Source organism: Synchytrium microbalum (assembly GCF_006535985.1).
Source record: "Synchytrium microbalum strain JEL517 chromosome Unknown SmJEL517_scf0005, whole genome shotgun sequence".
Lineage (NCBI taxonomy): Eukaryota > Fungi > Chytridiomycota > Chytridiomycetes > Synchytriales > Synchytriaceae > Synchytrium > Synchytrium microbalum.
This window is the reverse complement of record NW_022158354.1, coordinates 811,409-831,051: the sequence shown is the minus strand read 5'-3', so window position 1 is coordinate 831,051 and position 19,643 is coordinate 811,409. Positions and strand designations below refer to the sequence as shown.

Genomic DNA, 19,643 nt, shown 5'->3' with positions numbered 1-19,643 from the left:
ATGACCGTCGACCGTGGCAGTTGGAGCCCCGAATTCTTGAATTTCCTCAGTCAGAACTCGATATCTCTTGATGAATACGTTCCTCTCCCTAGGTATCTTCGAAAACGAAAGCCAATTGAAAACGAGGAATTGCACCAGGATTTCGACACTCCTGTCGAATCTGTAGAATGGTTAGATGATTTCGTTCGCATTGCATCGGGCGTTAAAGTTGTTCATTCTCCATTTTACAAACAAGGTACGTGTGATTACGTTGTTTGAGCATCAAGTCGAAAATGTACCAAGGTCCTTGCAACTGGACATTCTTTGGTAACTTAGGATTCATAATTGGCATGGATGCAGGATCTGGAATAGCAGCACGGGCTCTACAAGTCGGGCCTGACGATCATGTCCTAGATATTTGGTACAGTGCTGCAAGAAAAAAGTTGTTTGAAAACTCTTTGGTTGACCTTCTTCAATTAACTAGCTGTGCACCTGGTGGCAAGTTGTTATACTGTGCTGACTTAATGGGCCCCGGAACAGGCTCTGTTACGGGCGTCGATATCTCAAAGGATCGAATACTAGTCGCCAAAAACCTACTTCGCAAAAACTTTGACCGATTTCGCTTCTTTGTTGCTGATGGTACGACATTCGAAGTCCCGGCACCTTCGACGCCTCTAAGTTATCAACCACAAATGGTGCCCGACGGTGTATGTAGAGTGAAGCCACTGTATGCAACTCGATTACTTGTAAACGATCCTCAGCTGCCGCAAAAGGGATATGATCGGGTCTTAGTTGATGCAGAATGTAGTCATGATGGATCCGTGAGTCATCTCACGAATGTACATGGGAAAGTTGGTTGGGATCAAAAGTTTCTAGATCCAGCAAGGTTACAAGGTTTGGAAAAACTTCAGACTGGTTTGTTGGAGAATGGCTTTAGACTGTAAGATTACTTAATCAGTCTTTGCTCTGCTGATTCTAAATCTGAACGCTTACATTGAATTCATTTGTAGGTTACGAGTTGGAGGGATCTTGGTGTACTCAACTTGCAGTTTCGCATACGCCCAGAATGAGGGAATAGTAGCGAAATTCCTGCGGAGGCACCCGAAGGCATGCCTGATAGACATACCATTCGCAAAGGGGCTGCCTCGTGCCCCTTTAGCTAAACCACCAAACGAAACCTCCGAAGAAAGTGTTGACTTGTCACCGTGTATACGGCTCTCACCGCGTGCATCTGGGTGCGGAGCTATGTTTATTGCATGTATATTGAAATCATAATTTACGTAGATAACTTTGAATTTGACTCGTCGTGTTCAGCCTGTTTTAAGGATCATCAGCATATAATCGACATCGCGTTTTGTTGTTAGTAAGGCACGGGCAACGGAGCTACGATTAGTCTTGAATCTGTATATGCGAGTATTTTTACGTCGATTGTGGCATTCCAAACCATCTTCTCTTTTGAAAACTCGACGAACTCGTCAGCTTGAAAAGCATCATCCTATACACACGCTTAAGAGTGAGTTTCATAGCATCAGCTCGTCCATCTCATCACGTAAGTTGACGCGAAAGCACTTTCGTTCTTATTGAAGGCGGTCTGGCTCTTGCATTTCTCACGACATTTCACATCACTTTTTTTTCACAACAGGAAACTTGGACGCCAAGAGACACCAAGCTTGTTTCAGACTTATTCACAGACCTTCGACATTTCTGAAACCTTTTGACACGGTGTCTACTCTGTGTAAGTCCAGTTACATGGTAGTTTACAGGCTTTTGGCTGTATGTTCCTGCAATTTGCAATGACATCGTCAAAAATGATCACTGAAGTTATAAACTTGATACGGTCGTCATGTTAAGAATACTTATATATTGTTGAAATTGCTATAATTTCAGGCCTTACTATAAGTGAATACCTACTCCTAACCTCCTTTTCATTTGGCAACACAAACAGCACCAACCCTCAAAATGGCCGAGTTGGATGATGCAACTCTCGACAAGGAGCTCGCAGATCAAGGAACTCGTATTCGAGACCTGAAAGCTCAAGGAACATCTAAAGCAGATCTACAACCAGAAGTTGATAGACTCAAAGTGCTTAAAGACGAAAAGGCTAAGAGAGTGGCAGCTGCTCCCAAGGCACCTACAAAAGAAGCTGCTCCTGTTGCCAACGGTATTTGCGGTGGACCATATTTACTTTTTTCTGTCCAAATTCAAGTTACTGACAAGATTCTGATTTTGGTTAGGTGTCAAACCATTTGATAGAGTAGCATTGGAAGCCATCTTGACGCGACGTTTCTTTTATGCTCCCAGTTTTGCTATATACGGCGGTAAAAGCCTTACATATTGCTCTTCTGAGAAAAGCATCTCCGCTGACTCTGGCCTCCATTTTTCCAGGTGTCGCTGGTCTATTCGACTATGGTCCACCAGGCTCTGCCCTCCAAAACAACATTCTACAACTATGGCGTCAACATTTCGTACTCGAAGAAAACATGCTCGAAATCGAATGCACAAATTTGACACCTCACGATGTCCTAAAAACCTCTGGCCACGTTGATCGATTCGCCGATTATATGGTTACAGACTCTGTCACTGGTGATATACAACGTGCTGATCATCTAGTCAAGAATACGTTTAAAGATAGATTAGAACAGGATGATAAGATCAAGGCTAGTGGTAGTGAATCTGATGGCAAGAAGGCAGCTAAGGGTGGCAAGAAAGCTGCTGAGCCATTGACTCCTGAAATGAGGCGGCAGTATGAAATCATTCTTGAACAGGTGTGTCATTGACACTCAGTTCTTTTGTCTTTTTGCTTCCATATCGTCTTCACCAAACAAACTCTTATATTTCTATTTCACACAGCTGGACAATTATGATGGCGATGGCCTTCACCAACTCATAACAGACTACAAGATTTTATCACCAGAGGGAAACTCATATACCGCACCTCGACTCTTCAATCTCATGTTTGAAACCTCAATTGGTCCAACTGGTCAATTCAAAGGCTACATGAGACCAGAAACTGCTCAAGGTCATTTTGTCAACTTCAAAGTAAGTCACTCGGTTGCTACAAATGCCTATGAAATGTGGCAGTCCAGGACCTCACTGGTGCATTTTTTTGTAGAAACTTCTGGAATTCAACAACGAGAGAGTGCCTTTCGCTTCTGCGTCTATCGGTAAATCATTTAGAAATGAGATATCACCACGGCAAGGGCTGTTAAGAGTCAGGTACGATTGTCCCTTTCTTTGCCGCTTCCCATGATCCATGCTTTTTTTGTGCTTACACCGAAATTGTAGGGAATTCACCATGGCAGAAATTGAATACTTTGTCGATCCAGCCGACAAGAAGCATCGTCGATTCTCAGAAGTTAGAGATGTCATGATGACATTCTATTCTGCTGAAGATCAAATGGCTGCAGCTGGTACAAAGGAAATGACTATGGGTGACGCTGTTGACAAGGTAAAAAATCCGTCAGTGGTCGAGAGGAGCTTGTGACGGCAGCGAGTCCAACTCGTTTCTATTTAGGGTATTGTCAACAATGAAACCTTGGGTTACTTTGTCGCTCGAATCCACCTTTTCTTAATACGTATCGGTATTGATCGAACACGTCTCCGCTTCCGTCAACACATGAAGAACGAAATGGCCCACTACGCCTGTGATTGTTGGGACGCGGAGATCAAATCCAGCTATGGATGGATCGAATGTGTGGGATGTGCAGATCGATCCGCATTTGATTTAACCGCTCATTCTAAACGAACTGGTGAAAAAATGGTTGTACGACAACCATTACCTGAACCTGTCGTTCGTACTCGAATGGTGTTGGAGATGAACAAGACTAAGTTTGGACCTACGTATCGTAAGAATGCGAAAGCTGTAGAAGGGTACTTGAATTCGTTGATGGTTGGTGACGATGAATGGGATGAAGATAAGATTGTTGATTTGAAGACACGGATGGCTGATGCGGGGTGAGTAAAAATGTTCCAAGAATGTGTTCCTTCATGTCCATCATATATTCTTTTTGCGTTATGCTTGTTCATGTCTCTTTCTATTTTTTTAGAAAAGTGACCATTACTGGTACTGATGGCAATCAATATGACTTGACAGCTGACGTTGTAACTATTGGTCCAAAGACTGACAAAGTGAACGGTGAGTTTTGGACAACAAATAAAACAAGCTTCGCTGCAAGAGCTGAGTACACTGCAGAGTGTATTGGTTCTTTGCTTTGTTTTCAACATCCCCAATGGTATTGGATGTGCACGCTCCTTAGATCCCTCATTATGAAGAAAGCTCTTGTATTGCAAGTCTGCAGTCACAATCTTCTTCAACAGCCTATTCGCTGTTTTGTTGATGAGGCATGAGTCATTAGCGTGCTAGATTAGTCTCATGACATCTCCCATATGATGCAAAAATGGGGCGAGTGGTTATATAATCAAATGGATGATTTTGGTGTGAAGCAGCTTGCTTCATGCTCGTGGATGTACCTGTGATTTTTTTCGCTCTCGCTCATTCTCGTTATTGGGGGACATATGCAATCAAGATCAAAGAGAGTTCTCACTAATTCTCTTTTGCATCATCCACTTTCAATAGTACGAGAGTTCATTCCAAACGTCATTGAACCATCATTCGGTATTGGCCGAATCCTCTACTCGTTGCTTGAACATAGTTGGTGGACACGAGAAGATGATGAGAACCGCACAGTTTTGTCATTCAAACCTGTCATTGCACCTACAAAGGCCTTGATTGTTCCACTGAGCAGTCAAGAGGAGTTTGTGCCATTCATCCGAGACATTTGTAAGTGTTGGTTTGTTGTTTTTGGGCATTCTCAGACGTTTGACTGTCATTTTCTAATAGCACGAGAACTACGCAAAGCAGGAGTATCCAACCGTGTCGACGATTCATCATCAGCTATCGGACGTCGTTATTCTCGAAATGATGAATTGGGTACACCGTTTGCCATTACGGTTGATTTCCAAACCATTAAGGATGAGACAGTTACGTTGAGGGAACGTGATAGTACCAAGCAGATTCGTGAATCGGTATGGAAGGTTGAGTGAGAATTGCAGTCCTTAGGCCATTAGCTAACCTTGCCCTTCATTTCTCCTTCAGATTTCAGTCGTTGTTGGTATAATACGTGATTTGGTCACTGAACAAACTACATGGGAAGAAATAGCTGCCAAGTATCCATCATTTGTTCAACAAGAAGTATGAAAGAAAAGTTTTCTGAATATAAGAATTTGCATTCGAAGGTCAAAAACAGAAGGGCAAATTGTTGTCTTACTAGTGCAGGAGACGCACAACAGGAAACGATGAGAACAGTGAAAATTGCTAAATGTACTGACATTTGACGTATTTGCTGATTGTGGTATAGTGCGCTGCTTATGCGACAGTGACATCCGATAGGATGGTGCGAGCACCCAATATTTCTTCTGGTCCGTCTAGCTTTGGTTCTGCGCTCTAAGAAACGGAAGGGGTGGTCAATTGAAGAGCTAGATGTTAAACAGCATTCCATTCAACGCACCACTAGATCAGCGACCATAGTCTCGAGTTCCTTGTAAGCTTTACCCAATCGTCTCTTATTATCGGGCATCATTTGATGTGTTTCGTCCAGTACTTCCTTCTGCATTGATGTATACAAAATGTGGATGCTTGAATGCCTTCCAATGATTGCAATGCTACGATCTCAACTGGATATAATTATCTGTTTATTTTCATCACGAACATCAGCTCCAGAAGCTACCAATTTGTCAATTCTAGCTGCTGTGTGGTTGCTTCTTTTTCATACGATGCTAATTCTTTGGCGAGTCTAGTATCGAGAAGAAGGTGAAGATTGACTTTCTGATGATTTTGATGTGAAGTTAGGATCTTTACCGGTCTTTGTTTTCCAGTCTCGTACTGACATTTTTGTTGTCTAATGTTGGAAAAGCGTAGTGAGATATTATGGTGCAGATCAGTGGAGAACGAGAGAAGGAAGGCTTTATTGTTACTCTTTATTGGTAAGATCTATTGCTGACGACAGCCAATGTCTGACATTCGAGCCGGATACACGTCCTCCAAACGTGCTAAAATTGTTGATCTGAAGCTATATTTCCTTATTCCTTACGTTTCTACATGCAGAAAGGACGTTACGGCTCTACAGCTTGTGTACGATTAACGTTTTTATTCATCATAGTAGACTAGCCACCGGACTGTAGCTGTGACTAACTGTGAGAATGAGTCAACTTGAATGGAGAAACAAAGTTTCATGGTTTACTTCCTCGTCTAACTCGCTACATTTCGAAAAACTGGGCCTATTGGTAAGGGAACCCCCCTCGTGTTTGAACCAATTGCACTAATTGAAAACTGACATCACACCGCCTAGTATCGCTACTGCAACAAACTTAAAAAGTCAAACAATGTCTAGTGCTTTTCAGGCGTCAAACCAATCTGAACGTGTCGAGCGCAAAACGTTGCACCACTCGCTCAACACAACGCATCACTACCCTTGGTATATCGAAATACCCGCCTATCTCCTTCTTCTTGTGGCCACCATCGTCACATTTCGCTATGCATTGTTGCGCATCGAATCCGTCTTTGTTGTCTTGGTATTCTGGCTCATGTTTCCGATTGTATTTGCAATCTATTCCTGCTCTAGACATACTCCCATCCGTGTCTGGGCACTTCCAACCTGCTTTCTTTTGCTGACAGTCCTGCTTGGCCTCTTCTGTGGTCTGCTATGGAGGGCAGGTGATAACTGTGCTCTAGGGAATGCATTCTCTGGGCCCGGGTACTCGGCATATAGTGAACAACAGACTTCCTCAAATAATCCGTTGGACGATTCTATCTTGGGCGCAATCAGATCTGCTGTTTTGGCGTCAAGTGCACATAACGTGTGAGTGAAAAAATCCCCCTTCCGAAAATCATATTTATTTCAATCATTTTGAACATTGGCATCCCATTCTAGACAGCCATGGTATTTCCGTATTCCAAACAATGTTACTGTCCGTGTATATCAGAACTTTAGCATCAATACTGGGACTGTAGACCCTTTCTTTCGTGAGATGACCATTTCTGTCGGAGCAGCCATTGAGAATCTTGCATTGTACGTCTCGTCTACATCGTTTTCCTTCTTCCCATCGAGCTCCAGACTGAATCCTATTTACTTTTGAAGAGGTTTACTAGGGAATGGACTGCTAGCTACCATTAACTATAATGCCAACCTCTCCGCACTCAACGAGCTTGCCGCAGAGCTAATATTAACACGGACTGCCGCCACAAGGTCGGATTTATATGGTGCAATACCAACTCGCCACACGAATCGTAGGATGTACAATTCCAGTGGGATTGACAATTCGACCATCTCAGCGTAAGTGGGCGATTTGGGAGGAATCTGTCAAATTGGCTTCACCTTGAACGAACTAATGCCATTACTGCAATTTGTAGGTTCAATTCACTCAACAACTTCAAGGATGTCCGTCTTGCTTGGATCAACAACGCGTTGGACGCTTCTGCTTTCCGCAAATATGTTAAATTGGTCATTTGATCGACTTTTGTTGCGGAACTTGGCCACTAAACCCGCTTTTTTCTATGAATAGGCCATGGATGCAGCTGACGCCTTCGACGCCGACACAAATCAGTCCACTGACTCGTTCTCGTGGTATAGGCAGACGTGTGCAGATATCAATACTTTCAAGTCCGGGCTTACATTAGACGGGGTATGTTGATTAGATTTTCGTTACTCGAAATTCCAAACTAAATTGTCCTCATTTTTCAGAGCCAAGTCAGTCCTTTTCTGACACTTTTAGGAAAACTCGGGCCTCCAGTCACACAAGATCAGGACGAGCAATATTTTATAAGCGGTCTTCAAGGTCAAGTGAGTCCCTAGTCTGTTTTGAATACGATTCTCCCACGCATCAAATCTCACCTTTTACGATAAACCACACTTCCGTCTCTCTGTAGCTCTCATCAGCCTCCACCTTTGGCCTGATGCTCATCTCAAACCCCTCCCCATTAAACTACTCGTCGTCTCGCATATCTCTCATGCATGTAGGCCAGCTATGGCAACGAATGCAACTCTTTAGCACATCTCAAAATGTCACCAGTCCACTCGGGATGCAACCTTTGAATCAGTTGACTGAGCGAGCAGATCGAGAAGTGCAGCTTGGAATCAATTCCACGTTTGGTAGTGCTCTTGCTGTGTTGGGAGGACTCCAAAACACTGGTTGGAAGGTCGTAATGCCATTCCGTATCGGATTCCCTAATACGGGAGCAGCTACATCGCCCAGAAAGGGCTTGCAGGATGTTTTGCGTAGCGCCTGATTTTACCCCCATTTCAGGAGCACAAGGGCTGTTTTAGGCCTAGATTGTTATTTTCATATTTTATCCTCCAAATATATACATTATTATAACCTCTACCAGCGCGAAAGGTAACAAAAGCGTCTCGAAATGACGTTCTTGTTGGAATTGTTGAATTGTTAAACTTAAAAAAGGGCTATTATATTTTCTCACGTGTTCTACTTGCAAAGACTACCGTTACTCTACAACTGGTATACGATTACCAATTCTACTCCTACAAACAGCATCATACTAGTTACTCCTCGCTCAATTCCAGCATCCTGATACATCCTCAAACACAGACCGAAAACGTTGGGCGGTTTCTTAGGTGCTGAACTCAACTCCTAGCCCCAGTATCAGCAAGAGCGATAAATTAAATTGTCCCTTCAGAGGAATACATGAATGTAAAAACGGCACGAAAGGTGGTAGTGGATACGTCCAATCCAGCCTTGTTTCCCACATCCAAACCTGGCATACCAATGTAGTAGGTCGAGCAACTGAATTACGGGATAAACTAGGAAACGACTTGGATCTATTTAGCACTACTGATAGCACTCTCCAACTGCTCAAAAGATGGCTGATAGCTTCTCAAGACAGTTACAGCTTGGGATACTCTGCATCAGTCTGTGAAGTACCATTTAGCTTCATATCACTTCCTCTCTATTCAAATTGGGATTTGGGAAGGATGGTTAGAATGTTTCTGGTGTACTTCGAGTCGTGATAAAAATGGCGATTTGTCGCATTCCAGATTCCAGCATGCCATGTATCCTCTTCACGTTCATTCTAGCGAATTAATAGGATTTGTGCCTTTGTTCAAAGCTTCCAGCAACTAGTCATCAAATCCCAATAACCAAAATGAACAAAGAACAATCAAGAAGACAACCAATTATGAAGGAAGATGGAATACCTAAACAAGGAGTTTCTCCTTCTTGGATGACGGAAACATGCTGTAGTATCGTTGTTTCTTTGTTGTTTCCTTGTCGAGTCTCGAAATCGTTACTCATCTGTTGGTTCTCTTGTTTGTAATGCTGAAGGCGAGCAACACAAAATGACTATTCCTTGGATAGTGCTGAGACGAAACGCTTTGAATTCATATATAAATTAATTCGAGATGGCTTCCGTCTGCTACGGGCGTGTCGTGACATCCGACGCTAGTTTTTTCAGTTTTTCAACGGTGTGTGGAGGCAAAGTGAGGGAATAAGAACGTTTCCAAGAGGTATATTACGCGTTTTGCGTATCATTTCTATGCATCTGCAATGGGTCGGTTAGCTTTCCTCACCTTTCTAAGGCTCAAAAATTCTGTTGTAGTTCATTGACAGCGACTGCCACAATACCTTCATTCGACTTCGTTGTGAAAACGAATTTATTTCGAGGTTCATAAACATTGGTATGGTAAAGTTCTACGATTACATATACAGGTTCTTTCGATCATAATTACCGCTGCGTTGCTTAGTTGGAGGTCAAAGTCCAGATGCGTACTGGTCAAAGGCCCATGAGTCACTCAGGTCCTTATATATCGTAATTTTCTTAGATACCATCACCGTGAGGGTTTTAAACAATTCTCGGTTTCCCAAAACCACATTGCTTTTACAAGTCTTCAATCTCTTTAACTTCTCTAGCCAGCATGGACAAGGCAATAGCAATCCTCTTTGCTGGAATACTGTCACCACGCCCAGCACAAGCCAATTCAGTCAACTTGGCATCTGCTTTACGGAGCGTACTCAAAATATTATCAGTAGTCTGTTTGGATACATCATCCATTGTATCGTATTGCGATCCGAGATACAGCAAGATTGCGATAATGGTTGGGTGTGGAGCATCCATGAATGGGTCTGAGAGGACAGCATCAGCGTCGCTGCTCGTAGTGGGAGTATAGGGTGTTTTGAGTAATCGAGCCACCTTGTCACGTTCGAGAGATACCAAGACGTAGAGATGACCTGCATCTTCTGGTTGATCGAATTGAAGTACGTAAGACAAGTGTTTGCCAAATTCTGCGGTGACATGGATGAGATCCCTGCCACCCACGTGATGGAAGAAGCATTGTGGAGTTATGAGGGTGACAAGGTCAAGGTCATTGCTTCCAGCAGTTTTGGTGCTATTGATCGAGACGTTGGTTGAAGTTAGTACTGATTCGAATGTAGATCTAATTCGTTTCCACCGGTATGCTGCTTGGCACTATGAATAGGCAGGATGATCATCAACAAGATGGCACATACCACAAGTCGGTAAGATTTCGTTCTGGTTTAACCACGTATGCTCTGCTGTTTGGTAACCTCGTCCATGTACCGTTGCTGTTTGGGATGTATGGTGTACAGGGATATGAGACCATGATTTTGACATTGTTCCGTTTGGTCGAGTCAATATCAGATCTGTGCATGATGCGTTCATAAGATCGTTTGTTCAGTTGTGCTCTCAGTAGTCTGTTCTCTGCAATGATGCTACTGTCATGCGGAGTCGAAACATGATTTTGCTGATGTTGGGATGATGGTGATGGCGATGACGATGACGGGGATACCAGAGAGTCTTTAAAAGACAGTAAATCCGACTCGCTGAGATTGAATTTGCTAGAGCCACTGGCTGGTTTGGTTATCGACGAAAGAGACAGAGATGTGGCAATGTTAGTTTTCGAATGGATGCAACGGTTGTTCTAGAGTAAGAGAGACTAGATGCATACCCTCATTGGCTTCATCGTCGACCTTGGCATGACTTTGGCCTTGACCCATATCAGATCTTCTTCCTTACGACCTGTTGGGACTTCATTCGAATCGTCAATGTTTAGTATTAGGTGCCAAACTCAAAGTCCCAAGGCTGGATAATGAGATATAAAGACCCAATATAACTTCGAATTACGCTTTATTTTGTGAAAGGCACTTATTCAATCGCGTCAAATCATCCAGGCTTCCTTCTCTCTGAAAACTGAAAGCAGTTTTAGACACACAGACACACAAACTTTCGCGCTTTATCACGTCGAAAGACGTGTAATACTGCTGTCAAATGCTAAATTTATAACATCACATATCACATCTGTAATTCGCATACTTTAAATCTGCCCCACGGTTTCTCCTGATGGAGTTATCCAGCTGTTATAATAAAACTGATAAAACAAAACCAAGTGGGCTTGCTTGCTAGTAGCTTGATTGCTAACCGAATAACGTAAGCCAAGAAGCTAGTCTTGTGATAATTCTATGTATATTGACCATCCTGCCCAGTCCTGCGTGGAAGGTATTTAACAATCTATCTGATTGCCAGAACTCTTTGACGTTCGTCAAGCTGGCAATATGCATTCAAGGCTTAAGGTAAATGTCCAGAAATATGAGCTCGCCCACTAATGCGCACGCTCTCCCATTACCACATTCATGTGAAAATGCCACGGGATTGTCAACACTCAACCGACGATAAGCTCCTCGACTACCAAATGAAATATTTATAATCATCGTATCGAAACTTGACTTCAAATCTGTATATGCGGACAGCCTAGTCTGCAAGAATATGAATCAGTGGGCGTGTCAGACGATGTATGAGAACGCGCCTTCTAGTTGAGAACAGGTGGAATCGCTCAAAACTACATTCGGGGTGCATAATGACATGGTCTATCGTCAGAGTACTTATGATGTCATCAAGTCGGTGGACGCTTGTTGGGTTGGCTTCGGTGGACGCTTGTTGCTGTGTTTTCGAAAATATTTGCAGCTTCACCATTAGTCGATGCAGCATTGCCAAAGACTCTCTGGCCATCCTTGTGGCTGTATCTTGCTACCAATACACTCAGAAGCTTCAAGATGGAAGTCATTTGTTAATCCTATGATGTCAAACGATTGGTCCAGATTCTTTTCTGCCACGCCTTTAATCACTCAGTATTAGTATTGCCTTATGTAGTGGTAAACGGCAGGCCTGCGGATGGTCCGCTCAACTCTCATCAGCTCTGAGCAACCAATTGCTCAAAGAAGTCAAAGTACAACATTCAACAACCTTTGCAATTTCAACAGACGTTGCAGGAACTCATAGATATTCAATCCCCCCAGCACTGTTTGAAGCCTTGGCCAATGGATTTTCGACCAGTCTTGCTACATCAGAACTGTCGGCTTGTAATTTTAAAGTCGTTGGGCTGGACTCACAGCTTTTCACAACTTATCCATTGTAGTCCTCGTCGACCACTCTTGTTTTGACCTACGCTGATGAAAACGTTATATCATATGACAGCACAGATTCTCGAAGATCATATTACGGCACATATTGTCGAAGACCACGCTGCCGCATGGCCTGTATACACTGGACCAAGTCCAGCCTCACTTCGCAAATCAGTACAGCCTTCAGGCAAGTATTCGTGATCGACTCATTTGTCGGATTCCTTTGTTGTCATTCGATTAAGAATCTGACTACTGAAGGAAAAGATCCACAGCTGCTGGTATAAGGTATCAAGTGGTGTATACGGTAGAAGGGATGGGGGCATAGTATAACATAGCAAGAATAGGAATGTATGAGAATAAAGCAATAAACTCTACCATGTTTGGAGCGTTTGGCAACACAATACACATAAACAATCAACAAAGACACACGTCAATGGTTTATGAAACAAGGGGTGTATATTGAGTAGCACCTTATATGACACGGAAAAAGCTTAAAAAACATCAAGCTCTTTACATTGTTTAAATTTAAAAAATTTAAAAGCCTCCTCTAAAGTAAGCGAAAGACGCCGTGTCAGAGATGTGTTTGAAAGCATGTCTTGACAACACATGCAACTTACAATTGTTGCACTGCAACGGTTATTATTTCGCCATCTTCCATGTCCAGCTGAAGGAATAGGAGCCAGTAAATGGACATTTGGTTTCAGATTGGAGGCCCAAAGAAGGGGCAACGAGGCTCGCGACAATACCTCTTCAGGAGTATCTGTAGCTTCGATTCGCTGCCCATCTGCGGCAAGGAATCGGGCAGAATTCCTTTCCTGTACATGATGGAATAGTGTGATTTGAGTGTATGTGTGTCAAGAAGACTAAGACAGGTGAATGCTGCGCTTATGGTTTTACCAGTCCAGCCTAAGGAATGACGTTGTGAGTTCGATTGGATCAACTAATAAATCTTATCATCGTATACTTACCTTGGCCAAGTAAGTATTCATTAGCTTTTCAAGTGGCGTTGTTCGTTTGATTTTGAATGCTATCAGTGGAGACAAGAAACAGAGCGTCAGAAGGCAATCGATATGATCAGAAGATCCACTCTTCATGCAGTATTGATCAAAAGAAAGAAGCTCTCTTTGTGTTCATGACTACACAGCCAGCCCCACAAAGATCCTTGAATTCTTTTGAAACCTGAAATGTCACGACGATTCTCACCGACTTCAGTTCCATCAGCACCTTGCACTCTGAGATTGATGTGTTCCACCTATGATAAGACGAAGCAATGAGTTATCAGCTCTCTTATCCATCATCAAAGCTTCGCCATCTTGGATGTTCAAAACAATGGTCATAAACACAACGAGACTATAGCAAACGACCGTTTAAAGAGATAGCATCGATATCTCGGTACCTTCTTTGTCTCCTGTTCTTCGCCTTCCATTGTAGTATTGCTTGTTTCGTGGTAGGTCTCTGGTTCTTGGTCAAAGTTAGTGAATTGTAATTTTGTACTTAGCTAGTGTAAGCTTCGCCTGGACGTCACAACCAACGTCAGGTATGGTTCAGATATCGGCCAATACAGGAGATCAATAAAATTTAATAATAGCAACACAACATACGCGTCCGTATCGCTAGCTTCTCCAAGCTAGCTCCATCGCGCGTCAGGCGTTTATCCTGTTACTAGGTAAATGGTAAATGTGTGTATTGACTAGATGACGACCAAAAAGCTGAACCGACTAAATACATAATCAAAAATCAAAGGCCTCCTCTACGGCGATGAAAGAAAAGTGTTTAGTGATTGAGAAGATGTTGAATACTGTAAGATTCGACGCCTCCAAGCTGTGAAAGTGGCGATACGCACGTTTGTAATTACTACCATTAATGTCTCTTCAGTCTCCATATCCAACTACGAAGAGATGGGGTTACAATGACTCTTTTTAGCAATGACCATGGCAACCATGCCGCGTCGTGACACACCTCGTCGGGAGTCTGAGTGCCAAGCACTTAATCACCGCCCGAGTCTATAAATCGAACAGCGTCCTTCTCCTATAATGGGGTTTGAGGTGTCGGGCGTCACTTTCAATGCACAGTGACGGTAGTGAACCGGGAGTGTGTACAGAAATTGTGCTGCGCCAGGCCACTGTGCCCTTACCAGTTCCATCTATATTGAGGGTTTCTCGTGAGCTTAAAAATGAGAATATCCGCAAAACTTTGAAGAATCTGGACAACGTCTTTGTCAACAAACCTTTTGCAGGTATGCATCCATGAGCTTCTGAAGAGGAGCCGTCCGCTTGATTGTAAAAGCTATCGAAAGCAGGATCGGCGAGTCAGAAGAGGCTGTTCTAAAGAATGTAGTATTTCTGCACTGAATTGTCCCCTGACACTAACAGATTACATTCGCCTTGTTATCTGCCACTGCGACTATAACATGCTCGGTCTAACATGATATGATGCATCGATAGTAATCCAAGTCAGTAAGCTTCTTTTGGGTGTGTTGCTCTGCGATGCCTTTGTGAAGCAATTGTGGATGCCTCAACGGGCTGAAAGACAAGGGAACGAAACTTAAAAAGGTACAGGAATCAGCTTATCGTACCTCTGTGTTCTCCTCGGGCTGCTGGCCTTCTTCCATGATATAAAGCCAGTTTGCTTTAGGCGGTACGGCTTTGGATTAGGGCCAAAGTAACTTCGCCTCTCAGCCCCACTACATCTCGCCTACACAAGCATAATTCAAATATCAACACAAGACTGCGAGACATCAGGAAACAGGCGACACGTTATGACGCGTCCGACTCTGCTCTCACACTGTGGAGCACATCAGACACTACCCCTCTTTCGAAATGGAACTGGTGTATATTTGACTACTAATGACCACCCAAAAAGGAATGCCAAATACAAGAATGAAGATCAAAGGCCTCCTCTATGAGAGAAAAGGTTTTGTGGTTGGAGGTTGCATCTTCGAATTTTAATCCCAAACACCAAATCTGTTGAACCTACATTTGTTGCGCTGCAACATTGATTGTCTCGCCATCATCCAAGTCCAACTTAAACCACAAAGAAGTGCCGTTAGTACGGGGGTACTTGAGAATTGCAAAGAGAGGGGCATACGGACATACCGAATCAGGAGTGTCGGTTGGTTGGATTAAATCACCCTGGGAAGTGAGGAATCGGAGGCCACCCTTCTCCTTGAAAGCGCGGCGAAAGTGGGGCTCGTCAGCTTTCAAGACTGGAGCAAACTGTGTTTTGTACGCTGCGCATCTGCAAAGTTACCAGGCCAGCCTAAGTTGAAATGCACGCGAGATCAGCAAGGTGTCATTGATGTTCAAAAATGCAATGTGATGCTATTCAATACCTTGGTGAGGTATGCGTTCATGAGTTTTTCCAACGGAGTCGACCGTTTGATCTTGAATGCTATTTCCGTTGAAACCGCAAGAATGTCAGATAGCAATCTAGAAAATATATGGAAAGAAAACAATTGATGTCGTTGGCGATAATAAACCACCAAACCGTGAACCGTGAGCGCCTCCAGCTGATGATCTTCTTGACTCACAGACTTCTTCACCAGCAGAGTTTATGACTTTGAGGTTGACATGCTCGACCTACATAAAGAGTAATAATCAGATGAATTATGGATAACGTGGTGTCATTCCTCAGATCATAGTAGAAGCTTGTTGGATTTTCAAAACGGATGCAATGCCAAAGCAGTAAGGAGGGCATCAAGCGTGGACTTACTTTCTTGTTCTCCTCTGGCTCATCTGCTGCCGTCATTTGATTATAGTCCTCCGAACTAACGCCTAGGTCCTGTTTTGTTGGTGTTGCAAGTTTTGAGGAGCAACTAATCCGACTCTGTGCAATGTTCAATATTCTAAATATCAAGTAAAACAGATTCCATATTGTAAGCAAAATACACGTATTGACGCATCAGTAGCGCGTCGTTTATGGTCTGGACCAGCAAAACTGATTTGTACTTTCTTCATTTCGACGACGCTGCCATTGACTTTGCATACTTCTGTTAACAATTGCGAGTCCTGGACCTGACTAATTTATTTATATAGACGCATTAGGGCCAGAAACGCTGCTTGCGAGGCTGCAATCCGCCTACAGGAACTCGAAATTGAGCGAATTCGAGCTCAGACCAATCGTGTACGTATGCAACTTCAACAATTGCCTGCCGCTAGCCTACAGCAGGTTCCTGCACAATGTTCAAGCTCTGGTTCTCGCTCTGGTGAAATATATGATGATCTCTTACACACATCAAACATCAACCCTTCAAAAATTATGACTTTGATCCGTTCGTTTGTAGGAGGAAACAGAAGGCCTCGTGCTACTACACAACCACATTTGCAAGACTGGACACGTTTGGACCGACCACATCGTGTATGGGGTTGTAAACTGCAACTGCAATAAGCCCATCAAAGCCTTCAGAGCTGGGCCTTCAAGTCAAAATCCTGGCCAGGTATTCGGGAAGTTTCATGATGGCATGAAACGAGGCAGCACATGGTCTGAGACTTGTAGTTGGTACAAGGTGCTGGATGCGTATGGTATACCTGTAGTGTCAAACAGGCGTCCGGCACAAAGGCCTGTTGTCGCCCGGGACGTACATATTAGGCCTTACTATCGTCGTTCGGGTGGCGGCTGCTGTGGTTAAGACGCCCATAGTTTATGCATCTCTGTCTTCCTTTGGTCTATGTCTCTCTTCTTGGTTGTCGGATTCTCTTTTGGTGTATATCATCTCGTGCTCATGGCTCCTTTAAAAGTTTGTCGTCATGTATTCGTTGCAAAAGTAGCACCTCGCTGCCCATATGTATTTGTGTCTCATGAACAATCACGCGAATGCTGCCTTCTAGAGCGTCAAAGAATCAAATTCACGGTTTTTTATGCCTTCGTCTTGGTAAAAAATGTTGAATGTGCCTTTCAAAAGTCCATTTTGCGTCTAACGTTTGATGATCTTGCCACCCACGTCGTCGATATTCTCGAAACGATGAACTGGGTACTCCCTTTACAAACCCTCGTTGACTAGACAGTCACGTTGAGGGATCGTGATAGTACAAAGCGAATACGTGAAGTTGTAAGTTACACACTTGTTGATGAATGGAGCGTCGGTTTTTTTTGACCTTATACCATGCCTCAAATACATAGAAATCAGTCATCTCAAAGACATGGTGGAAGCAAACATGACTTGGACTAAAGTCGCAGCAACGTATCCGGAATTCGTTGCTCAAGAGACATGAGGAATGTACAAACATTTCTGGTATGATGAATTACATTTATCATGCCAACAACTATACTACATACAAAAGTATATATACTACTTGCGCTTTTCATCAGCCTCCTCTGAAATCTGTTGGAGCATTGCAGTTTCCCTTAATGCAAGATAGAATGGGAAAATCGATGATGAACTGAGTAAAGGCATGGAGAGCATCATCCAAAACACTAGCCCGCCATTTATGCTGAGTCTGCGAGTCTCTGTAATCATGAATACGACTACAGCTACCATTGCGAATAAGTAATCAGCTGTGATTGACGTCTGGCAATGACTAAGGGAGTAAGGACTTTAGTATTTGGGTGGTCATCTGAAAGGAGTGAAGCAGTTCTTATACTTGTCAAATACAGCTCGTATCAGTTCGGTCACAGTTCCGCCGTAACGAGCAAAGTAGAAGGCGGTTAAAGTGAGATGTGACACGAGGCTTGTGAATGAGATATTTCATCAATAATGTTGTAGTCATGCTCGTTATTGTTTTGCAATCGAATGCTGGCTGCACATTACCTCATGAATCCTACTAAATTGTACAAGTCCTTAACCTCCCATTTCCTACGTGGTTTACCAGGCTTCTTGCTTTTACTCAGCCTGTTTTGCTTTACAGGTGTTTTGGTAGTCTCGTCATCGACTGATGGTGGTGATAATGGTGATCTAAGGACCTTGAACCAGCTGGTTCCTGAATCCAGGATGATGGGCAGGATCAAAAAGAGATGCAGCCTATTGGGGAAACAAACGAATGAATTCTCAAAGTCATTTCGGACGAAGTGAAGCACAACTTACGCCCGCAGATTCCAAAAAAAGGCAAAGGTACCTGGTTCCAATATGATTGTTGCAGCTATAGACGTGACTGACATTAGAATGAAGGTATTTAGAGCTGCAGTTGGTTGTACGTCTTTGATTCGTAGTGTGTGAGACTTTAGGCTTGGATTATGTTGAATGAGAAACAGAGCCAAGCATGTCGATATAGCCCCGAGGAAGCCCAATAATACAAAGACAAACGTGTTTGCAAACCAGATGGAGAGCCGTTCACCAGTTACGGCTGGTGCAGGCTCTGCTTTTTTACTACTACGTTTGCTTCGAGGTAATGCTATCTCAGCTGCTTCCTTCGACACCGGAATGAATGGATATGATAGAGCACGATGGATCCCTTCTCTCCAGAAAAATATCATCACAGAGACTGTGAATAGTAAATGTTGCGATGACCACCACCTAAGTCGAAAAAGATACCCGTCAAAACTGGCGGAAACTTTGTTGGCTGTCATCATACATTACACACCATTTCTCGGTTGTATTGACAACCAGCGCATAAGCAGCATCGAAAATATCCACTCTTTGCATCCAATCCGTGAAACTACCACCTGTTTTGGCCTGGTAGTCAGCGAGTAGAGATTCCATCCACCTTATAATCTCGAGCCATGTGATGTTTGCCGATGCAGATGCTATCAACAAGTAAACTCCAGATTTCAACGTTACAGGGAAGCTCATGGCTCGAGCGAGACATGTTGCGAGTGCGAAAAGCAGTGTTCCAAAATAAAGTCCTAAATGTTGGGTAATGTTGGGTTCAACAGGCGATTACTCCGGTTAACAAGTGGAGAGAAGAAGACTAACCAAACGAGAGATATGTCGCCAGTAGCGGCGACGGCGGAGCTTCTTGCATCTTTATTGTTCACCAGTCACAATACAGTTTGACAGCTCGACAAAACGCTACGAGATCGATGATGAGCTGGAGAGAAACGAATTCGTCAGGAATCATATCGGGACTATTTAGAATCGCCTAATGTATAGAATAAAATCCATAACATAATCACCTTGTCGCTTGGCTTGGCTGCGAAAGTAGCTTAGAGGTTGGAGTTGAGGGAGTAGATCAATGTCAATATCGCTGATATTCAACTTTTCAATTACCTGAAAGTAGGTTCCACCTGTTTTGATAAAGTATTCGAAGAGAGGATATTCGTTCGCCAATCTCACTTCAAAACGACGATTTCAATCCCTCTGTAGCATG

The 19,643-nt window shown here is 43.3% G+C and overlaps 4 protein-coding genes across 4 annotated transcripts; 2 read left to right on the top strand and 2 right to left on the bottom strand.

Moving 5' to 3' along the window:
• On the top strand, positions 1-1,254 carry SmJEL517_g01620 (uncharacterized protein; the record flags this gene model as incomplete). The annotated part of the gene is made up of 4 exons (XM_031167548.1): positions 1-235; positions 316-400; positions 464-919; positions 990-1,254. The coding sequence occupies 4 exons, from the start codon at positions 1-3 to the stop codon at positions 1,252-1,254; spliced, it is 1,041 nt and encodes a 346-aa protein (XP_031026615.1).
• A 684-nt stretch (positions 1,255-1,938) lies between these two features.
• SmJEL517_g01619 (glycine---tRNA ligase) lies at positions 1,939-5,176 on the top strand (the record flags this gene model as incomplete). Its single annotated transcript, XM_031167547.1, has 11 exons — positions 1,939-2,140; positions 2,214-2,297; positions 2,365-2,744; positions 2,830-3,018; positions 3,092-3,195; positions 3,265-3,427; positions 3,494-3,933; positions 4,026-4,114; positions 4,556-4,759; positions 4,820-5,004; positions 5,075-5,176. 11 exons carry the CDS (start codon positions 1,939-1,941, stop codon positions 5,174-5,176), a joined length of 2,142 nt encoding a protein of 713 aa, XP_031026505.1.
• A 168-nt stretch (positions 5,177-5,344) lies between these two features.
• Positions 5,345-5,591, bottom strand: SmJEL517_g01618 (uncharacterized protein; the record flags this gene model as incomplete). Its single annotated transcript, XM_031167546.1, has 2 exons — positions 5,345-5,422; positions 5,487-5,591. 2 exons carry the CDS (start codon positions 5,589-5,591, stop codon positions 5,345-5,347), a joined length of 183 nt encoding a protein of 60 aa, XP_031026506.1.
• A 12,098-nt stretch (positions 5,592-17,689) lies between these two features.
• Positions 17,690-19,298, bottom strand: SmJEL517_g01617 (uncharacterized protein; the record flags this gene model as incomplete). The annotated part of the gene is made up of 6 exons (XM_031167545.1): positions 17,690-17,918; positions 17,982-18,068; positions 18,149-18,358; positions 18,422-18,850; positions 18,918-19,179; positions 19,250-19,298. The coding sequence occupies 6 exons, from the start codon at positions 19,296-19,298 to the stop codon at positions 17,690-17,692; spliced, it is 1,266 nt and encodes a 421-aa protein (XP_031026449.1).
• Positions 19,299-19,643: the final 345 nt, after the last annotated feature.